The following is a 23,351-nucleotide window of genomic DNA, read 5'->3' on the forward strand; positions in this document are numbered from 1 at the left end:
TTAAAACAGCGATTAAGACTTGAAATGAAATAAGTCTATAGTATAGTTACAATAGTCCAACAATTGTATAAGTTTCACTGTCCCAGGCAGGTTTCAAAGTACAAGGCAAGTTTTACAGTCCCTGGCAAGTTTCACAGTCCCAGGCAAGTTTCACAGTCCCAGGCAATTTTCACAGTCCCAGGCAATTTTCACAGTCCCAGGCAAGTTTCACAGTCCCTGGCAAGTTTCACAGTCCCCGGCAAGTTTCACAGGCCCAGGCAAGTTTCACAGTCCCTGGCAAGTTTCACAGTCCCTGGCAAGTTTCACAGTCCCTGGCTAGTTTCACAGTCCCAGGCAAGTTTCACAGTCCCTGGCAAGTTTCACAGTCCCTGGCAAGTTTCACAGTCCCTGGCAAGTTTCACAGTCCCAGGCTAGTTTCACAGTCCCAGGCAAGTTTCACAGTCCCTGGTAAGTTTCACAGTCCCTGGCAAGTTTCACAGTCCCATGCAAGTTTCACAGTCCCTGGCAAGTTTTACAGTCCCCGGCAAGTTTCACAGTCCCTGGTAAGTTTCACAGTCCCAGGCAAGTTTCACAGTCCCCGGCAAGTTTCACAGTCCCAGGCAAGTTTCACTGTCCCAGGCAAGTTTCACAGTCCCAGGCAAGTTTCACAGTCCCAGACAAGTTTCACAGTCCCTGGCAAGTTTCACACTCCCAAGCAAGTTTCACAGTCCCAGACAAGTTTCACAGTCCCTGGCAAGTTTCACTTCAATGCTCACTGAGGCACTTGCAACAACTTCATTACGGCCGAACTCTCAAACTTGACTAACTTTGGGAATTGTGAGATGTGCTGAGGCGTGCTGAGGCGTGCTGAGGAGTGGAATGCTGAGGCGTGCTGTGGTGCTGAGGAATGGAGTGCTGAGGCGTGCTGAGTGCTGAGGAGTGGAGTGCTGAGGCGTGCTGAGGTGAGTGTACCACAACTCACTAGTGTACCACATCTCACTAGTATACCACAACATCTAGTGTACCACAACTCACTAGTGTACCGCAACTCACTTGTGTACCATAACTCACTAGTGTACCAGTACCACAACTCACTAGTGTACCACAACTCACTAGTGTACCACAACTCACTAGTGTACCACAACTCCCTAGTGTACCACAACACACTAGTCCCCCTCACCTCCCCCAAACCTCTCCCCGTTTTCTATGCACCTCCGCTGGTCAGTTTCCTCTCAGGACTTCACGTAAAATGTCGCTGTGTGACGTCACGCGAGATCTCATTAGTGTCGCTAATTAGCTCAGCTACTAATTAGCAGCTCAATAAAATACGTTTGTAATTAGTCTCCCGAGAAAATAAGCATTTCTTCGACACTAAAGCTCCATTGTGTCAGAAAGCAGACGGCCGGAGCGGTGTCCGTGAAGAACTAATTAGTTCCCCCTGAACTCGTTTTCTTTACGTCATGTAAAGTAGAAAATATTCGCTCACTGTTTTCATATGTAGTCAGATGTAAGCTAACACTTTAGTAATTTAAACCAAGCAGTAATAATTAATATTTTCAAAGTCTATCTCGTCAAGCTTAACCTGTAACCTTCAACGCAAAAGTAATTTCGAGTTTTTTTTCTTCTTAAACCGCCGTTTGAAATTTTAATCCATTTTTTCCCAATTTTTCCAGGCCTTAAAGAATTTGTAGTGGATTGTCGTCAAAAAAACATCGCCAAGTATTTCTCCGTAGTCAAGGACGACAACGATTTTTGTTCCTTTTCGTGAAGCCAAAAATTACGAACACGAACGTAAGTATAAAAGTTTACGTACGAGTTCATGCGAATTTTTAACGGTAAAAACTTTCTTCGTCGAAAATAACCCTGACCGAACAATTTTGGTGTTAATAAGTCTACAGTCCAATACTCTTTTGATATACCTATGATTTTCAATGATGTTGGTGATTCTTCAGCAACATCAAAGCCAAGCGAGGCCATCATCAAGAGTTGTTTGTTCCTAAACAAACAAAGTTTTAATGACGATTTGGTCATAACGATCTTCATTATGATGGTTTCGGCATCAGCTTTTGTCCAAATAAAGTTACTAATATCAAACGCTTGGGTTATTCAATAGACCGTTTACTAATAATGAGAAACCCCTTCCATTATTAGTGGGAGGACCAGCAGAGCAGTGGCATGGTTTGAACTACTAGTTCAACCATGGAGCTGTGGTATGTGGACTACTTATTAGTGGTAAGCGAACGTTATTATAATCATATGCAAACGTTTTTTGTGTTATAAGCAATTTAAGGTTAGCTTATTTAGCAACAATAAAATGTTATCTGCCTGACGCAAGATAATCCAGCAACAGCCAGCAACCTGCACCCCTCTAGAGACCCATTGGTAAATTCAACCGATAAAAGTTATTAATTAATTAATTTAATTAACTTGATTTAATGTTCAGCTGTTAATACTCGGTGGACATATTATCAATTTGAATGCGCTTATCATTAGCAAAATATGAATGACATATTACTGCACACAGGAGGTAACATATTCAAGGCTAATATTACTATATACAGTGCATTTGGATTAAAAAGGTCCATTTTTAATTCAAAAGGTCCATTTTTCCAATTTTTGGATTCCATAAAGGTCCAATTTTTTTAATCCAAAAAGGTCCATTTGGATTAAAATGGTCCAAAAGCTTAAAAAGGTCCACCACATGTAGGCCATCACACGCGACATATCAGTGGTCCTCGCTCACTAATGTTTGGGGTCCAGGGCCATAAAAGTTATTAATTAACAACTCAACTTGATGTAAAGTTGAGCTATTAATACTCAGGGAGCATCGTATCAATTTTCTTACTCAGTGAACATTATATAAATTTTCGCTTTCGATGAATATTATATAAATTTTTACACTCGATGAACATCATATAAATTTTTACACTCAATGAATTTTATTTCAATTTTCTCTTTCGATGAACATTATATCAATTTTCACACTCAATGAACATCGTATCCATTTTATACACTCAAGTAACATTATATCAATTTTTGCACAAATGAGCATTATTTCAGTTTACACTCAATGAAAATCACTTCAATATTTACACTCAATTAGCATCATATCAATTTTCGCACTCAATGAACATCACATAAATTTTCATGCTCTATTAACATCATAATAATTTTTACGCTCAATTAGCATCAGATCAATTTTCCACTCAATGAACATCATATAAAATTTCACACTCAATTAGCATCAGATCAATTTTCCACTCAATGAGCATCGTATAAATTTTTGCGCTCAATGAACATTATTACAATTTTCACACTCAATTACAATCATATAAATTTTTGCGCTCAACGAACATTATAACAATTTTTACACTCAATGAACCTCGTATAAATTCTCGCACTCAATGAACATCATAACAATTTTTACACTCAATGAACCTCGTATAAAATCTCGCACTCAATGAAAAAAAATTACATCAATAAGATTACATTACATTACATTACATTAATCAATAAGATTACATAAATTTTCTCGCCAATGCTTCCAATACAACCTCAATATACAGCACGAATGCAAAGGTAAAATTTAAATACGTATTCAAAACCTAATTGTGCACTGTTAGAAAAAACGGTGAAAAAACGGTCACACCGGCGTTCTAGTGGCCGGTCGCCCCGTGAAAATAAACTGTTTCGCCGTTATTATCAGATGTTTTACCGATTTCTAGTGTTAAATTAGAATAAAAACGGCGACACGGTGTTTCTTTTACGGTGTCCGACCGGCCACTGAAACGCCGGTAATACCGTTAACGGTAATTTTTCTAAAAGTGTGTCTGTAGGCAATATTGGAAGCCGGGGGTCAAATCTACAGGGAATGTCACTCATTATTGGTCTCCTGCTCTGCAATGTCATGACAACGTTGCTAATGAGCCTCGTATCATCACTAAATGTTTAGTGAAGTTTCACTGCAACGCTCATTATACAGAACTCAGCTGTCCTGGAATAGGTGACAGCTCAAATTAGTTTAACTAATTGTTGCATCTTTTTTCTGAACTAATTCACTACATTGGACTAATTTGGGCCAGCGCATTTCACGTCTTATGTATGTTTCCGCGTCCGTGGATTTTTATGAATATATTGTTAGCATATTCATTTAATTTTTAATCATCGATAAAGCGAATAATCCATAAGACGTATTTGTATAATAGAAGACAATATATTATGCTAATTCTTATCAAGAATCAAAAATCGTGTCATAAGCTTTGCCAACCGTACGAGTCTCAGTCGTCTTTTAAACAAATATTTCTTCAACAAACACGCGGGTGTCTTCTTTTTCAACAACTATGTTTAATATTTTTTTAAATATTGTTTGCCCTTTATAACTAAATTCCATCTACACACATTTATTTGCCGTCTCGATTCTGAAATAAACGATTTTCACGCGCTATAAGCAGCCAAAATCAAATATTTCTTTTTGCAAATCGGGCTCATAATGCAAAATCTTAATTATTGTTTTTTAATTTTTATTCTGCGATGATAGATGGTGTCTTCCCGATTATCCATAGCCAGCGAGCAAGCAAAGCTCGGGCTGAGATTTACGGTCATCAGACAGCGGCTGTAAGGGAACAGCTTTCATGCAAGACAGAGGCTCAGCCCGCTAGAATAGCGGTGACGCGAAGTGGCCTTCCATGTAGCGGGAAAACCTAAACCTGGCCAACGAAAGTCTGGGTAGCGGGAAAGCCAGAACCAGGGCAATGAAAGTCGTCGTAGCGGGAATACCTAAACCACGCCAATTAAAGTCGGCGTAGCGGGAAAGCCTGAACTAGGGCAAAGAAAGTCGTCGAAATTGGAAAACCTAAACCAAGTCAAAAAAGTTATCGTAGCGGGAAAACCTAAGCCAGATCAATATCTGAATTCATTGCCGTAAACAGCATTTGGAAATCACTTTTGCAGAGAGATATAATAATAATATAATAATAATAATAGCGGTTTCAGCATTTATTAGGCCGTAGGCCTGTCGCCGATTCTTATCATCGCAGAACATTCACAGCACATTGCGGTCTCGAACCCGCAACTCACTGCTATAATTCTGCTCTGCTTAACCGCCCGGCCTCCTTGCCGATTTCATAATGCCAGGCTAATTGAAAATAGTTTTTAATTAAAATTTATGATACGTCTGGTTAACGGTATATGGGTAGTGTCCAAGTAGGGTAACATGGGGCAGCGAGCCCACTGCGGGTCACGGGCCCATATAGCGGGTTTCTCGCTAAGTATGGCAGATATTGGGCCGTGTTCTCTACCGCCAGGCTCAGCCCGCTAGAATAGCGGTGACGCGAAGTGGCCTTCCATGTAGCGGGAAAACCTAAACCCGGCCAACGAATAAGGTCTGGGTAGCGGGAAAACCTGAACCGTGCCAACGAAAGTCATCGTAGCGGGAATACCTAAACCACGCCAATTAAAGTCGGTGTAGTGGGAAAACCTGAACCAGGGCAACAAAAGTCGTCGTACCTGGAAAACCTGAATCACGCCAATAAAAGTCGGCGTAGCGGGAAAACCTAAGCCAGATCAATGAAGGCGGTGTAATGGGAAAACACAAACAAGGCCAATTAAAGTCGTCGTAGCGGGAAAACCTGAACCGGGGCAACGAAAGTCGTCATAGCGGGAATACTTAAACCAAGGCAACTAAAGTCTTCGTAGCGGGAATACCTAAACAATGAAGGCGGTGTAATGGGAAAACACAAACAAGGCCAATTAAAGTCGTCGTAGCGGGAAAACCTGAACCGGGGCAACGAAAGTCGTCATAGCGGGAATACTTAAACCAAGGCAACTAAAGTCTTCGTAGCGGGAATACCTAAATCAAGGCAACGAAAGTCATCGTAGCGGGAAAACCAAAACCACGCCAATTAAAGTCGGTGTAGCGGGAAAGCCTGAACCAGGGAAACGAGAGTCCGTGTAGAGGGAGACCGGCTCTAGCAGCTGGCCATTCAGAATCTGAAAATTATACATGAAGAGGATGGAATATAACTGTTGTTTTGAAAATTTTTGATGCAGCCATGAATTTCAAAATACACAGGATGGTAGACGCCTCACTAATTAAGAAGCGTCTGTTAAAAACTATTTACGATGCAAACACAAACGACGCGGCTGATTACTAATATCTAAATACAAAATTTTCATATATACAAAATGATTAATAATATCTAAATAATATCTAAATGCCGTGAACAGCATTTGGAAATCATTTCTGCATATAGATATAATTATACAATAAATCATTATTATTTGGTGGTGGTAAATTATCATTATTGTTAGATTTTATCATTTTGCAATTGTAGCGTGAAAATAATTATATATGTGCTTACTTTATCTTTCGCATGGGAAAAACAGTTTCACAAGTGGCAGTCTGAATTTTCTCGATGATGTTTTTGTATTGCATCAATAAATTTTCGGAGCGACATTTTTCCTCTCGATTTCACAATTCCAGGCTAATTACAAAAAAATAATAAAATTTATTGTACATCTGGTTAACGGGATATGGGTAGTGTACAATTAAGTACTTACTTTACAAAAAAATTAAATGAAATTATTTTAAATGTAAGATAACGAAAAAACACTTGTTGGTGCCAGAAAAATTATCGGTTCGACATCTGGAGGCCAATGGAAAGTAAGTTTACATTCATAATATCGGTGGCATGAGTTGACATCGAAGTGCCATCGAGACCCGCCCATTGCTCATGTAGAAAATCAGCTGTACTTACATAACTCCAAAGTGTAAATTACATCGGTATGACCAGCACGACATTGAGCCGCAGACTCACATGCCATCTGCAAGCTGGAGGACCAAAGAATCAATCGTCAGTTATAGAAAGATCGGGTTCCAAAGGCCGGATCCCTTGTGAATCAAGTCACGAAAAGTTCAAAAATCGGCAACAGGCCATGGGCCTATTTCTTCGGTGCCGACACTTCTATTCTATTCTTTCTTCAGTGCCGACACTTCCATTCTATTCTATATGCGGGAGGCCCACAATGAGACCATCGCCCGTGCCACGTTGGAGGCCTGCACCAGCATCGTCATGCGGTGCCCCGACGTTATACTTAGGTAATTTTATATGTAATACATCAGCTGCACATGCAATAAAATCAGCTGCACTTACGTAACTACATATGTAATACATCAGCTGCACATGCAATAAAACCAACTGCACTTACGTAACTACATATGCAATACATCAGGTGCACATGCAATAAAATCAGCTGTACTTACATTACTACATATATAATACATCAGCTGCACATGCAATAAAACCAACTGCACTTACGTAACTACATATGCAATACATCAGGTGCACATGCAATAAAATCAGCTGCACTTACATAACTACATATGTAATACATCAGCTGCACATGCAATAAAATCAGCTGCACGCGTATTACATCTGCTGAACATGCAAATAACAATCTAAACTGAGATGCATCAGCAGTACATGTGCATCATTATCATCATCGATATATCAGCTGCACATGAGATGCACCTGCTTCACTTGTAATACATCAGCTGCATGATCGTTCAATATATCAGTTGCACAATAAATATATCAGTTGCACATGCAAATTATGCAATACATCAACTGCACATGCAATGCATCAGCTGCACTATGCACATGCAATGCATCAGCTGCACATGCAAAACATCAGGTGCACATGCAATACATCAGCTGCACATGCAATACATCAACTGCACATGCAATGCATCAGCTGCACATGCAAAACATCAGGTGCACATGCAATGCATCAGCTGCACATTCATTGCATCAGCTGCACATGCAACGCATCAGCTGCACTATGCAAGCGCGATGCATCAGCTGCACATTCAATGCATCAGCTGCACATTCAATGCATCAGCTGCACAAGCAATGCATCAGCTGCACATGCCGCAGATGCTGATAATTTGACTCTAAAGTTCGACTAATTTTGCGCCGACTGAGCGTGTTTGTCCAATTTCATGTCATTAAATGTGCTCGGAGTTCTCAAGCTTTAGCATTACCGCCAAATAATTGCCTGCCACTTATCATTTCGCTTGTTCAATCGAGCAACGACAGCAATTATATTATATTTCTGGTAGAAACTCACTCTGATTAATAAATTACGTTAATTGCATGAAAGCATTGCGTCTAAAAATAGTGGCGTTTTTAAAACAGATGCACCGAACATCGACGGAAGCAGTCCACTTACGTTACATGGTAAAATGATTGGTTGTTTGAGGTACGGAGCTAAATATTTTAATTTTATGAAAAGCATTGATTAGTATTAAATTTAATTAATGTTAATGTGCAACAAATATATGCTGCGCAATAAATATATATAAATACTTTCATTGATATATTACTTTTAAATCATCATTTAAACTATAATTAGAATGACCTTCTGGATGAAGTTTTTCCAATACTTCCATCTAATTCTGGTAACAACTTGGCAGGAGAAAAACTTGTAGAAAAGGTTTTAGTGGATGGTCTCGTAGCGTTGAGTCCTTCCGGTCAAAACTCATTTCACGGACCACGGAAGAAGTCCTGACTCAGCGTCCCTGCTCCACGGTCCACTCTCTGTTCTAAGATTAACTGAATTGTGCTGTCCAATTTTTAACGGATCAGTTTTAGTCGACGATACGAACAAGCCTAGGACGGTATGTCTAACTTGCTAGAGTTTATACTTTATAGTATAGCAATATAAACAAATTGATATCTGTAGAGTTTATAGTATTAAGTATTGCAACTCAGCAGCAACTGCAACATGAACAAATTGATATCTGAATGACTGAGAGTAAGATTATGAGATATCAAATTTCGTAAGCGTAAACTTGTACCAGGAACAGTTTTCTTTTGCCTACACCGACAGGCCGGCAACAGTAACTGAGCAAGACTTGCAGTTCGTGCCTTCGTGGTCAGTATATTATTAGATTTCAGCATGTGTTATGATGTTATACCTATAGCTACCTAAGGCTAAAAGTTGCTCACTGTCCTGTCACTGAACTGTGTGTGTGTCAGAGTCAGTGTGTGACATAGCTATGAAGCCTTACTGTGTTGCATTTTGTAGAGAGTTGCTCAATCAAAATTTAAATGCTTGCTGAGTCGCTGAACTCATGGAGTCATGAATTGTGACAAATGCATGTGTTACATCACTTACATGACTTTATTTGCTTACAAATTACAATTTGTAAGCAAAAATAATTCAGTTTGTTAGCTCCTATTTGTAAGTTACCTAGGTACAAATAACAAACTGTATTATTTTTACTAGCCTAGCTGCCTAGGTGTAATTATTTACATAATTTACTACTAGGTACCTAATTTTAATAAGTACACTGTGCAAAGTGTAGTGTCAGAGCACTCAGAGCAGACTTTTTTCAGACTTTTCCTCAAGTTCATTTTTAGGTCATAACTCATACCTAGCCTATAACTAAAAGTAAAAGTAGACCTCTAAGACCAGTAAATATAATCTAGCTTCTAGCCTATCAAGGATATGCAAATGCAAAGTACCTAGCTAACCACAAAAACCCATAAAGTAAAGGAATATCATTATCAGGTAAAAATTTCCAAAAATCATAGATAATAGGCCTAACTATTGTTTCAATCGTAATATTTGCAGGTCAAACTGTTAAAGTGTGTCATTTTTTGACTACCTAAAAAATCTCCAATCTCAAATATTAGACAGAACTTCCCAAAAAATGCAAGTGGAGAAGACTGTTTTAAAGTTTATTTTCTTTAAATGCATATGGGCAAAAATGTAACATTCTTTTATCAGTTTATGATTTAAACAAAATAAATTACTAGTCAAGTGCCACAAATAAAAATAATTTACCCCTGGCCCTGAGCATGAAATTTTTTCTTTTATGGTTTGTTTCTGTCCAATTTTCTAGTTAGTTTTGTACTAATTGGGTAATTGTAGAAGCAAAGAAATTGTTAAGATTATTTACCTCTATCTTCATATGGAAGTTTGGTTCTTCTATCCATCCCATTATTGATTATTCCCATATGCATGTATTTTTAGCATTTTGAACTACTGATTGCAGCTGATAGAGCTGGTCTTTATTCTTTTGAACACTTTTAAAACAAAATAAGCTGAGTTTGAGTTTAATTTTCATTGCATTGGAAATTCTTAATTTTTCTAACAAAAATACCTATATATCATATCATATAATATAATGCTGGTTTAATATAAATATCATCACCTAAATTGCCCTCTTTCCTAAATTGCCAGGTAGAAGAAACAGGTGTGTGTACATGTTCAAATGTTGACAGATGTATACCTACCAATTTATTGTTGGGATCACTGGCTGTTGCAGTACCTATTGAAAAAGGTGTAATTATTTCATTTAAGTTTGTTTCTCACATTCTCCTAAAGTTAACTTGTAATTTCAATGCTGATGGCTCTTTATCATTTGTGATAAGTTACCAAAGACAATGATGGCCAATCATTTTTCAAAGCACTCATTGTTGAGGGATGCATGTAGTTACTCCCTGACCACTAGCGTAGGTAAAAATTTCCTCATGCTTGGACAATTTTGCCTTGTCAATTATCACCCTGTAAAATGTCTACTTTAAAGCTAGGTAGTTGTGAACCACAACAGCCACTTCCAGAATTGCATGATTTCCCTAAGTGAATCTAAATTTTATCTGATTATATATAAATAGAATTGATCAATCAAGCTAACCAAATTAATTAAACTTACCAATTTGGAATTTTTCCAAACTTTATAACTTCTGATCAATCATATTTTTTGCAAAAAGTTGGACTTTTTCCATTTTGATCAATGGGTATATTTTGCTCTATCTTCAAGTAGCATTTCCACAATCTGTGAAGTGTGACACACAATAGATCACATGTATACATGGTTTTATTGCCTCAAAGATTTTGAGGAACAATCCTTGCAAAGGCCAATGAAGCTCCTCCATATATGGCAATTTACAATCAGTATGGATCATTGTCACTGATCAATATAGTCTACAGCTCTTTATAATCAAATAATGACTGATTCTGATGAATACCTAGCTAATAAATTCCTGGTGAACTTGTAACTCAAAACAAATACTAATTTATTGTTGGGATAACTGCTTGTTGCAGTATTGAAAATATGAAATTATATAATTAAAGTTTGTTTCTCACATTCCCATAAAGTTAACTTGAAATGTCAATGCTGATGGCCCTCCTCTATCTTTTGTGATCAGTTACCAAAGACAATGATGCCCTATCATTTCTCAATTCACTCATTGTTGAAGGATGGTATATGTTATTTTGTTGCAGGATTTCCCTCGCTTGCTTTCGTCTCTTGCAAGATAATCAAATGATGCTCGAGTGGTCTTTGTAATTTCCCCTTGACAATGATCCGCTCTCATGCTCAGCTCTCCTCGCCCGTCAGAAAGAAGAGACGCAGGTAATTGCATTTCCTTTGCTCTGTTCTGTCAACACAATTGCTGGTTTACTGATTTCATCTAGTGTGTCTTTTATCTCGTGCTGTCCACTCACAGGGGGAACTGCAGTAACTGTACCCAATGCTATGCATGTGTACTGGAGATGCTTGTTGGACGTGTGCAGGTAAATAAACCCTCTGCATGCCATGAATCTTCTCACTTGGAATTAGTCAGTTTTAAAATAGTGAAGTATTTCAATGATTGTAATATTTCTATAGTGAAAGATGGTTTTTATTTGTGTGTATAATTTCTATATGAGAGATGGTTTCTATGTGCGTAGTGAAATAATGCAATATGGTTATTCACTGACTGTTATTGTGAAATAATGTTAGTTGGTTATATATTGTATTTTGAAATAATGCTAGATAGTTATTTTTTATGTAGGTATAATATTGGGATAATGTTAGATGGTCGTAAATTTGTAGGTTATGTATGACTGACTGGTTATTGTGCCACCCGAAGCAGTCTTTTCTGCCTCAGTCTTTTGCACTGTAAATATTAGTCATAAATTTTTAATTTCAAGATAAGGTTTCAGTTCATTATATAAGCTGACTCTTCCTTGGTAATAATACTGAGTTACTAGCAATAATATGTTGAATTACTCTCTGCCATATTCTCTTTGATGCTGTGCCACGTGATCCTTTTCCATTGATTCCTTCACACAACTAGCACTAGGTACCTATTATTTGTTCTGTATCCTTATTTAACTTCCAAAATTCTGGTCAAAGGCTAAATCGCATAGAATTATTTCTGTTCACTAATATTCTTGAAGTTTGCTAACTGCTCATCTCTGCTCAATTTTATCTTCCAATTTGTACTACCGTATCTCTCTGGCATTAAAATTTTCTCTTTGCATCAAATTTGCATTGCCTTTGTCTGACCATCAATTTTACCAGCATCCTAGCACTGAATTTGTTGTATTCTGGTAACATTCTGTTTGAATTTTCCTAGTTTCTAATGCCTGTGTATTTCAAATCTATCCACATGTTCCATGATAATTGTTGCTACCAATATCCTATTCAAAATCGGTAGGTATTGGAAGGATACCAATATCCTTAAAATTCAGTCTGCACCTCATGTGTCCTCAGCTCTGTTTACACTACGTAGTACATGTTTAAGTCTACATGACACATGGTAATGCAGGTATTACCACCTGATGCCATTAGTAACTCATCTCTTTTCAATTTAAAACCATCATCATAAACGTCATTCCCTCTTCAATGTATGCTACACAATACCTTCAATTAATAAATTACCTTATACCTTATTAATTAATGCTGACTTCTTCATTCTTCAATGTGGATGGTATGGGTCATTAAAAAGTACCTATTTCTCTCTTTAAAATATACCGCCAGATTCAACCTGATGCTGTGCAGGTTCGAGCACCATTACGACCGTGATCTCCTCAACACTGCCGTGCAACAAGTCAAGAATGGCGAGCTTGGCATTAACGAAGCGTCCGACAAATACAACATCCCACGCACGACCATCAGCTCCCGTCTTCGTAAGGACGGATGGTATTCCAAAGACACCATCCTTCCAGACCCCGAGCTGTCACCTCGCATTAAAAACGAGCTGCTCGTATGGCTTAAGACGATGCGACAGATGTCGTGCTCGACTGTTCTCTCGGCCCTGCCTTTTGTCATGCAAGAAGTCTGTGAAATGTCCGGGGAACACACGCTGTTTGCTGCGAGTAACCTCCCTCCTGTGGGTTATTGCAGACGTTTCCTTGATGAAATTCGCATTCAAAAAGAAAAGGAACTGAAAAATTCTGAAGGAACTGTGGTGTGGAAGTCTAACTCTTGTTCCGTTATTGATCTTTGGCTGAAAAACTTAGATGAGCTTTTTGAAATTCAATATGGCCTCGATGCAGACTCATTCTTAAGCGGCAGTGAGGTCAATGCAAGACAGATCTACTGCTGCCATCGACTGGCGATGGTTCTCAAGCGTGAGGACGGCGGCACTGGCAAGCTTGTCCACTGCCAACCGCCCCATCAGAAACATCTGCCAAGCATTATCACGATGTTCACCTGTGTTGGTGTTGATGGCTCAGCGCTCACTCCGTTGTTTGTAGCTAAAAGCAGGTCATCGGAGCAAAAATATTTCGCCAAATCTAAAACTTCGTTCCCATCTTTTGAAGTGTGGTCTAAGGAATGCGTCATGGATGCAGATGTTTTCTTGGACTGGCTCCAGCTGATCGTTCGGGAACTGGGAGACGATGAAACTAATCGTCCTTTGTTGCTGTTCTTGGACCAGTCAATTGGTATCATCTCCTTGGCCGTGCTGGACTTCTGTCGGGACAATATGATTATTTTGTTTTACCTGCCTGACACGACTGCCGGGTCGCGGCTCCCATTTGGTTCGGCGATCTTCGATGAACTCATCAAATCGTCGCCCGAGTTCAGCGGCAGAAGCAAACGGTCAATCACAAAGGCACACTCATTGCAAGTTCTCCCGAAGCTCTGGAGTTGTTTGCAAAAAGAAGTAATTATCGCTGAATTCCGCCGTGTAGGATTGGTACCGCTCGACAAAAAAGTTCTGGAATGCTGCATGACGCCAGTTTCTGGTGTTAATAATCATTTAAGACGGAATAATCCAGGAGAAGCTGTTAATGGAAGCATGGACTCTTCTTCACCGAGGTTAGAAATAAGTTTTGTCACTTCTGAGAGTGAAGTCTTGTCTTCGGTTCCTGAACCAATATCGAAAAATGTAAATATGAGATCGACATGTAAAAAGAGCTCGATGTCATCTACGCCGCACGTTCCGTTGGCCTACTCTAAGTCTTGCTTGGAGTCAGCGCAAAATATCCCGTGTGAATCAGCCCAAGATTCTTCGATGCCCCAACCAAATGAACAGGACAAGCTTCTTCCTGGGACCAACAAGCGGAAGAGGAAACAACCATTGGCGAATTCAGCGTCACCTCGGTTGCCTAAAAAGACGAAGAAAACGACCAGTGCTGTGGTATCGTCCACTCAAGTAAACCACGAGGCAGACAAAAGTCCCGCAATTAATTCTGATGTTGGTCAGGCAGTTAAATCAAGGAAAAAGTCCGCCGCGACTAACATGGCTGCTGTGAAAATGGAACCATCAGACGTGGAAATGCCTACAAGAAATTCTGCGGATACCGGCTCGCCTTCAGAGCCCGCTGTAAAACCCAAGCAGAAACGGAAAAAAGTTCGTTCGCCACCTGAAGCGTTGGTGGAAACAGTGGAAGAGTGTAAAGTGGAAGATTCACAAGTAGCATTAATGGAAGGAACCGAAACGAAGCAAAGCGAAGGTGGTTCATCAATCACGGCGAAATTCAGAATTGTCGTCGACAATTCAAAACGAAAGAAAAAAGACAAGGTAATAAAAGAACGAAAAAGAAAGGGGAACAGAAAGGAATCTTCGAGAAAGGAACTTGGAAAACCTGCAAAATCAAGAAAAGAAACGGTCACAGAAGCTCCCAGCAGTAATCATTCGTTAGTTAATGCCTTCAGTGATCGCATTAGTAAAATCAAAGACGAATTTCCGTCCTCAATTATCGGAAATTCAGTTGATGTCGTCGCGCCTCCTGCACTTGGCGCTCTTGATCCCGAAGCTCGCACGTCCGAAGATCCTGCAAATTTCAACGCGATCGCTCCGCGTGCCAAGTCCTTGGATGCTAGCTGCCTTCATTGCGAAGATTCCAAAGAAGATCGTGTAGCTGGAATCCGTCTTGGTCTTACGCGAGCTCTGAATATCATCGAAATGACCATCCCAAAAGACCTTCTGCAAGTTTACGTGAAAAGGTTCAATCGACTGCGCGAGTGCCGCATGAACGAGTGTTTCGAGCCTGTGCGAAGCAACGTCTTCGGCCAAATGCATGGACATCAGAAGCAGAAAACCGATCCTATTTTAAGCGACCCATCATTCATAATTTGGTCTGAATTACGGCGAAGCTTGGATTTGTGCTCGGTGTTTCCGTCACAGGAAACAAAAGCCGCTGCAGAAAGTATCGAAAATATGTACCGAGAAGAAGGCGATTCTGAGGCTTGCAGGTACCAAACGCTTTCTCGTTCTCGAAGTGAAAATACTGGCGCCGATTATTCAGCCCATTGCTGTGACATGAACAAAATTGATCGATCTGTTTCAGAAGGGGCGGGGTCACTGGGCAACGCAAAATGTAGAGTTAAAGAAACTCCTAATCGCGTCCGGCGAGATCTTTGCTTCAGAAAAAGGCTCTCAGAAAAACTCGACTTCTTGCACGTGAACCAGAAAGGGGCGTTGGAAAATGATCAGCTTCATCCATCAACTTCCACTCCGTTGACGCCAAAAAATTCGGACCCTGATGCCTACAGAGTTCGAAGCTGTAGGCTTGAGGATCCAAGCGGACGTCGAAGCGCATCAGCGTGTGAGATTATGGATCGTTCGGGACCAGTACAGCCATTTGAAGCGGTCGCTGGAGCAAGTCGCTTATCAGTGAGTGAGAACAATGATTGTCAAGCTCCTATAAAATTAGAGTCGTTCAATACTGCTTTCAGTTTCTTGCAAGCTGGAAATGCTTTGAGTGAGTCTGGTATCTGGGATAACTTCAAGAATTTTTCTACCGCGGATATAAACAATAACAAAAATGATGCCATGTTCATGAACAACTTTACCCACTTCAATGCGACTGTTTGTGGCTGCTGCAACGGTAATGTCGGATTAGCTAGAGACGTGAGTTCAGTGCCTGGAAGCTTGATATCCTGCACAAACATGACCAATAACGTACAATATTTTTCTGCCCTTGCAAACGACAAGCTCGCAATTGCTGGCACTCGAGACTCTACGCGCGATCGTTCCATCAGCTCTAATATCCTGGCTCACGATGATGGTTCGTACAGCTCCTATCCAGTCGGCACGGACAGTGCAGGCTTTGGTGGACCTGTAGGTGAAGTTTACTCGTCGAACTTTCGCTTCTGTGACTCAGGGATAAGCCTGGGTTCCGGAGATCAAACGCCTCGCGTCACTGAGTTGAGTTCCTTTGTTTCAGCTTCCGACATGTCGCAGCGAACGAATTGCGGGAGCTCGGACGTATTCTATTCCGCTGCACAGCTTACAAATAGTGAACATATTACAAGTCATTGTCCCTCCGTTAACCCGACCATTGCTCCAGCTTCTGCTTCTTGCGCAAAGTTCACTCCCCCCAATTATGGTTCAATTGTGAACCATAACATGCCGACTTGGGGCCGAGACCTCACTGTAAGCGCAGCTCACAAGATGCATGGTGGCGTTATTGTGAACTGTGGCAGGGCGTCTAATTTGATGGAGACTCAGGCCCTCCAGGAACCTTATCTCGATATCAATTCACAAATTCTGCCATCGGATTTTACGTCCCCCCTCTCGCAGAATAACCAAGATATCTTCAGACAAACTGACAACTCATGCCATGGCCAGAATCATGATCTGCAGCTCAATGCATTTGTCACTACTGCAAATTTTAGGCCTACTAGCTTCACTGATTGTCTCCCAGGCACTTCAACTTGTACGGGTCACACTGAAGAAAACGCCTCAGGGACCGGCCTGAGTTGCGTGTCTGTTGACCGGCATTTGGATCACGTCAAAGAAGACGTTTCTTCGCAATCGACGACAGCATATCCGCAGAACTCCTGCTCAAATTTACCGTACAATTCAGTAGGTTCTCTGATGACCGTTGGTTGTCATCCGCATCTGCCCGTTGATAAGCGGCACTTCAACGGTTCTGTTTCATCCATCTGTGATGTCGCTGGTTCTCAAAATTGCATATTTGGTCTTCAAAGTAACGGGTATGATTATCAATCTCACTCTCTCAACAACGGACCTGTCATGCAGTCTAGCTGCTCAAGCCGCCATAGCGGTTGCCCTTGTCCAGATAAAAACTATTCTGGCCTCTCAAATGGACTAACATGTGATCACAGCTGCACGGCCCCCGGAAATAAAGTGTCGGGCTCACCCAACCCTCATTCAACCCCTATCAACCACATCACCCCATCAAAAACTGTATTTCAACAGCCAGGTACCCAAGCTGGTGAAAAAAACCTACCCATTTTAAATTCTGATATCGGCGTCGTCGATGCGAACGGAGCAGCAAGCCAATGCTTCAACACAACTACTTCAAAACAAATCAAACCCACGCTGCTTGCGAGCCGCAAGCCCTCTTGCTTGAAACTCGTGGGTAAACTGAACCCTTCTTTACACCCACAGAAATCTTTGACGTGTGTTAGCGGTCGCAAAAAACTCTCAAGTATTCTGCCATCAGCCATGGACTCTTCAGGGGACCTGAGCGATCTGGTAATAGATGAGAGCAAGGACGAGGCGTCTTGTGATACGGAGAATCAAAGCCATGAAGCTGATGACTATGTCGAAAATACATGCAATGTAAGTGTGAAGGTTGAACCTGAGAATGGTTTGAATGGTCCCCAGAAAAAATATCGTAAGCTTGAAGCTGGAAACGATCGAAGAAGTGCAGGAGACAAAAATGATCATTTCGATGATAGAAGTCAGAAGATGGAAGCTGACAACCGTGCCGAGGAAGCCAGTAATGGCGCAAACGATAATCTTTTCATTGCATGTGACGCTAAAGCAGTCGACAGCGTCGCGCAACACAGTGAGAAAATACGACAAATTGACGAAGTTAAAAGCGAATTCTCGTCTCCTGATGATGTCACCCATGCACTCAACACTGACAGGTCATTTTCATCCACTCCCTACCACCTCGACGTATCGTCTCCTTATTATGATCCCTTAGGTTCAATTGATATTTCTTCCGAAATGTTAGACATGGACCATTTCGATGATTCGTCTCCAATTAGAATGATTCTTCCCCATAGTTCTTCGCCTGGGGAGGCGAAATGCGGTGCCCCACACTCCTCTTTTGGCTCAGTTGGGGAAGAACAAGCAGGCGACCGAAGCCTGAATCTGCAACTGAGTGGCATGAGCCGGTCCAACGACAGTCACTCTGACTCAGACATAGATTCGAATCACCGGGACCAAACGAGCAGAACATTACACCCTGAGTCGGTCTCTGGGATACCTGCGAGTGATACGAGCCGTCCTAACGCTGGTGGCTCTGACTCTGACCTTGTCTCTGACTCTGACAATCTGAGATCGGAGACCGTAGCTGGAGAATCGCCGTCGCGTGCGGCAGACGACAATGAATTGGAGGATTCGTTTCTGGCTTGTGATGAAAATTTGGGCAGTTGGTCTTCTGATGATGAGGAGGACTAGAACATTAGCAATGTAATGGACATCGCTTATACACTGCTGCAGGTTCACTGCCCTGCTGCAGGTTCACTGCCCTGCTGCAGGTTCACTGCCCTGCCGCAGGTTCACTGCCGACACTTGGATAACTCAAACCCTCTTGTCTGCGTCCAGCTTTGGTGCTTGAACTGAAGAACTCTCCAGCTTTGGCGCGCGAAGAACTCTCCTCTCTCGGTCTAAATATCATCTTTTTACTTGATCACGGTCGCTTTATAGTCGATCACCCTAATTACGGTCGCGCTATAGGCGGCCACCGCTGATTCTCCTTCATTTTCCACTGCCTTTGGACTTGCGGATTGCCGGTCAGCAGATGCCAATTAGCGGCCGATAATGAAGAGCGATCGACGGCCCTCGAGGATTGGCGACAACAGCAATCCCTGACCGGGACCCGCTGGGGCTGTGGACCCGCTGGGGCTGGTGACCCGGGACTCGCTGGGGCTGGGGACCCGGGACCCGCTGGGAACCTGAGATCCGCTGGGAACCCGGGACCCGCTGTAGCTGAAGACTTGGGACCCGCTGGGAACCCGGGACCCGCTGTGGCTGAGGACCTGGAACCCGCTGTCACCACATGTGCTGGGGGGTTGCACCTCATATCCTGGCGTTGCACTTCATATCCTGGGGTTGCATTCAGGTCATGGGGCTGCACTTCATGTCCTGGTTGTTGCACCGTTCGTTCGACCCGCCTAATTTCTATGAACTTGATTGGTTTGCAGACCGAGCGCGCTGTGCTGTGAGGATTTCAATTTTAAATTTTATTTTCCGAAATTTCTGTTTTGTGTATGGGCAATGCATCTATAGCTCGTGGCTGTCCTGTTGCCACAGTTTGTTTGCTAACAATTTTGGAATATCTTCCGACATGAGAGTATGTTTTTTGCGGTACATCATGTACATGCAAGCTGCAAATTTTTTTTTATTTCGATGACATGTTGATGTTGAGGAGAGCCTCCTGACGCCGTTATGAATATAGTTTTTCTCTAATATTTCCTATGGCATCTTTGCTTTATTCGATCGAAAGGAATTTTCACATATTTTTTTATTTCTTCATTGCATAGTCTTTTTTTTTTTGTCGATGTCACGACACTTCTTTCACGTTTTTTGTAAAAAAACGTGGTTCGCACAAACTGTCTCGTATGCTTTTCATGGTCAATACATTCACCATGGCTTATGCTTTTTCATGCTGTTAGGAGAATCTCAAATTCAAAGTTTCCCCTCGCTTATTTTGCTCTGTGTTTAATAGCATATTTCTCAATTTTTTTCTACTTTAGTTAATTACAGAAGAAAAACTGTAATTGTAATTATGAACTGTAATTGTACTGTAGTCGTAATTATGTACTGTAATTTTTGCAATCGTAATTATGTACTGTAATTTTACTAATTGTAATTATGTACAATGCAACAAACCTACGCTTGTATGTTGATAACTTTTCGTTGTTAAGCCAAGGAAAATTGAATATTTTCACTGCGTTGCGTTCTCCATCAAAGTGCATGTACACTAGGCCATCAGTGGCGGCCAGTGGAATTTTCAAACACTAACTGCATTATAGATAATAACTGGTTTGTCAGTGGCGTTTTCGTGGATATCGTCTATAGTGGCGTTAATTAAAGTTTTTTTTATCATTTACGATCTATCTTTATTGTTATTGAGGCACATTTGAAGCTATTGTCGATAGATGCAATTTTTTTGAGTTTTCATGGTGTTTGATTGAAAATTTATCGTTTACTCTACCGTTACTGAAAATGAAGCCCATTTACGGTAAGGTAATTCAATAAAATTCTGCTATAAGATTGTCCAAATTAGAGGCAAAACAGTGAGGGTAAATTGCGTTGAGAATTTAAATTGGATTAGAAAAATCGAATTTCTTGCTAATGCTATTTTGCGGTGTTATTCTTTGAATATTGTTAGGAAAATTTCTATGTGAAATTAATGGAAATAACGTGTGTAATTTAACTGTTCTCACGTTCATCGTGAAAGTTATTTCATTCAGTTTTTCGTACGTCGGTCTAGATAGACCAAAAGGAAGGTATTTTCAGTAAAAATACCAGCGTTTTTATTATGTTATTATCCCCTTAACTGAAGTTATTGGCGTCGTGATTGTATATTAACATAGAAGAGTATTGAAGACTTGAATTAAAGTCCTAATATTAATAAAAAATATTTCAAATTCAAAGCCGTAATATTATTAAATGAAATATTTGATATTCAGAGTCTTAATATTTATGAATGAAATATTTGATATTCAAAGTCGTAATATTAATAAATAAGATATTTGATATTCAAAGTCGTAATATTAATAAATAAGATATTTGATATTCAAAGTCGTAATATTTATAAATAAAATATTTGGTATCCAAAGTCGTTATATTAATAAATAAAATATTTGGTATTCAAAGTCGTAATATTGATAACTAAAATATGTGATATTCAAAGTCGTAATATTAATAAATGAAATAATTGACATTCAAAGTCGTAATATTAATATTACTAAAAAAATATTAGATATTCACATAAACGTCACAGAATAGGTTCTTACGTCTAATGTTGTATCTTCATCAATCGTCTGTGGCACCTCCATCGTCTGTTCCATCTTCATCCATCGTCTGCTGCATCTTCATCCATCATCGGTTGCATCTTCATCCATCGCCTGTTACATCTTCATCCATTGTCTTTTACACTCCATCCACCATCTCTTGCAGCTTCATCCATCATCTCTTGCAGCTTCATCCATCATCTCTTGCAGCTTCATCCATCGTCTGTTGCATCCTCATCCGTCTTCTGTTGCATCTTCATCCATCATCGGTTGCATCTTCATCCGCCGTCTGTTGTATCTATTGTCTTTTGCACTTCATCCACCAACACAAGAATGAGTTTGTACATCAGGATTTCCACTTCTTGACGTTTGGTTTCCACTTCTTGACGACAAAGTCTGCATGAGCATCGAAATTTAAAGCCTGAATCCCGGGCCCGGTTAGGTTAGGTAAACAAGGCTCGCCCAGTCGCCCTCCTGCCGTTGTCGTGAGAGGTTGTGCGCCCGACGCTCTGGTCCGTCCGGGGACGATACGAGAACCACAGTTTATTTCCGAAGCTACTTCCAGCTCTCCACGTGTTGAACTTTAGAGATAAATTCAATCATGAGGTAAAATTACAATACATGCGTCAACAGGTACCTATAATTCTTGAATTTTTCATATAATATTTAATCGCCGTAGCTTGACAAGACTAAATTCCAGTGCAAACCAAACCAGCAAAGTTGTTATGGCGGTAGTAAAGTGAAAATGTTTTCCTCTGCTGAAATTCTTCCAACGTGAGCCTTGACGTTGAAAATTATTAAGGTACACAATTAAATATATTTTGCGTTTTTACGTGAAAAATTTTTCAGTGTAAATTACTTTCCCCGTTGTTAGGAGATGTAATTGATCGTCTTGAAACTAGTCTATTTTCGTGGGCATGCCAATACATTGAAACACTTGTTGCTCGCATTTAACCTCTTTTACTGTTTGTGAAGAAAAGTGAGAATTCGCTTGTGATTTTAATAAAAATAAATACAAACATTTTCATTTAAGAAATATATTCACTCTCTTATATATATTCACTAATCTGCGGACTGGGCAAAAGTAAGATATATGACGAGTGAGATATGATGAGTGATATATTATGAGTGATTTATGATGAGTGATATATGATGAGTGATATATGATGAGTGATATATGATGAGTGATGTATGATGAGACACTGCAGTGAGTGACAGAGAGCGCATTTTCTCGTCGACGAAAACGTGAAGTCACGGACGGACGGACAGACGGACAGACAGACAGACGGACGGACAGGCAAACAGACGGACGGACGGACAGACAGACAGACGAACATGACGAGCACAATAGTGCATTTATTCCATAAATGAGAAAATGCGCTGAAAATAGGTAAAATACAAAGCTGCGCTCTGTCTTATACCTTTGATTGAACCGTTGATTGAAACACGATTTTTTTATATATTGATATCAATTTAATTTCCCCGGCGAGTTTAATCCGTAAGCTGCTGCAAGGATTCCCTGCATATTACACTTGGAAAAATAATGGGAACTTTGTCCAAATAAAAATAATAACGCATTTTTCGTTTGTGTGCATCATCCTAACGCAGTTTGACCCGCAGAAGGGCGTATCAGTGCTACGTTCGCTCTCTGCTCGGGCAAGGGGCGGGAAAGTGGGTCAATGTTAGGGCAGTACCTATGACTCATTCTTTTGTCTGAGTGTACAAGCAAGACAATAACTGAGATGCAGTTTACAACTTTTAGCCTGCGTAGCTCGAGATTGGTAATCCCCACTCTATATTTCCCCACTCTGTAAGTCCCCACTCTAAAAGTCCCCACTATATATGTCCCCACTCTAAAAGTCCCCACTCAATATGTCCCCACTCTATATGTTCCCACTCTATATGTCCCCTCTCTATTTGTCCCCACTCTATATGTCCCCACTCTATATGTCCCCTCTGTATAAGTCCACACTCTATATATGTCCCCGCTCTATATTTCCCCACTCTATATATGTCCCCGCTCTATAAGTCCCACTCTATAAATCCCCACTCTATAAGTCCCCACTCTATAAGTCCCCACTCTATAAGTCCCCACTTTATAAGTCCCCACTCTATATGTCCCCACTCTATATGTCCCCGCTCTATA

At 40.6% G+C, this 23,351-nt stretch overlaps 2 protein-coding genes across 2 annotated transcripts; both read left to right on the plus strand.

Moving 5' to 3' along the window:
• The first annotated feature begins 8,572 nt into the window (after nucleotides 1-8,572).
• LOC108668607 lies at nucleotides 8,573-15,123 on the plus strand. Its single transcript, XM_047883028.1, has 4 exons — nucleotides 8,573-8,656; nucleotides 11,272-11,401; nucleotides 12,815-14,783; nucleotides 14,974-15,123. The coding sequence occupies exons 2-4, from the start codon at nucleotides 11,349-11,351 to the stop codon at nucleotides 15,121-15,123; spliced, it is 2,172 nt and encodes a 723-aa protein (XP_047738984.1). The 5' UTR covers nucleotides 8,573-8,656; nucleotides 11,272-11,348.
• On the plus strand, nucleotides 15,045-19,098 carry LOC108668608. Its single transcript, XM_018155850.2, has 2 exons — nucleotides 15,045-18,686; nucleotides 18,725-19,098. Exon 1 carries the CDS (start codon nucleotides 15,168-15,170, stop codon nucleotides 18,642-18,644), a length of 3,477 nt encoding a protein of 1,158 aa, XP_018011339.2. The 5' UTR covers nucleotides 15,045-15,167; the 3' UTR covers nucleotides 18,645-18,686; nucleotides 18,725-19,098.
• The last annotated feature ends 4,253 nt before the right edge of the window (nucleotides 19,099-23,351 follow it).

The sequence above is a fragment of the Hyalella azteca genome, unplaced genomic scaffold, assembly GCF_000764305.2.
Source record: "Hyalella azteca isolate HAZT.00-mixed unplaced genomic scaffold, Hazt_2.0.2 contig1578, whole genome shotgun sequence".
NCBI classification, from domain to species: Eukaryota; Metazoa; Arthropoda; class Malacostraca; order Amphipoda; family Hyalellidae; genus Hyalella; species Hyalella azteca.

Coding starts and splice junctions, on each gene's coding strand:
- LOC108668607 (XM_047883028.1), top strand. CDS start 11,349: ATGATCCGCTCTCATGCTCAGCTCTCCTCGCCCGTCAGAAAGAAGAGA. Junction 11,402..12,814: donor GTCAGAAAGAAGAGACGCAG/GTAATTGCATTT, acceptor GATGCTGTGCAG/GTTCGAGCACCATTACGACC. Junction 14,784..14,973: donor AACGAAAGAAAAAAGACAAG/GTAATAAAAGAA, acceptor TCGGAAATTCAG/TTGATGTCGTCGCGCCTCCT.
- LOC108668608 (XM_018155850.2), top strand. CDS start 15,168: ATGACCATCCCAAAAGACCTTCTGCAAGTTTACGTGAAAAGGTTCAAT.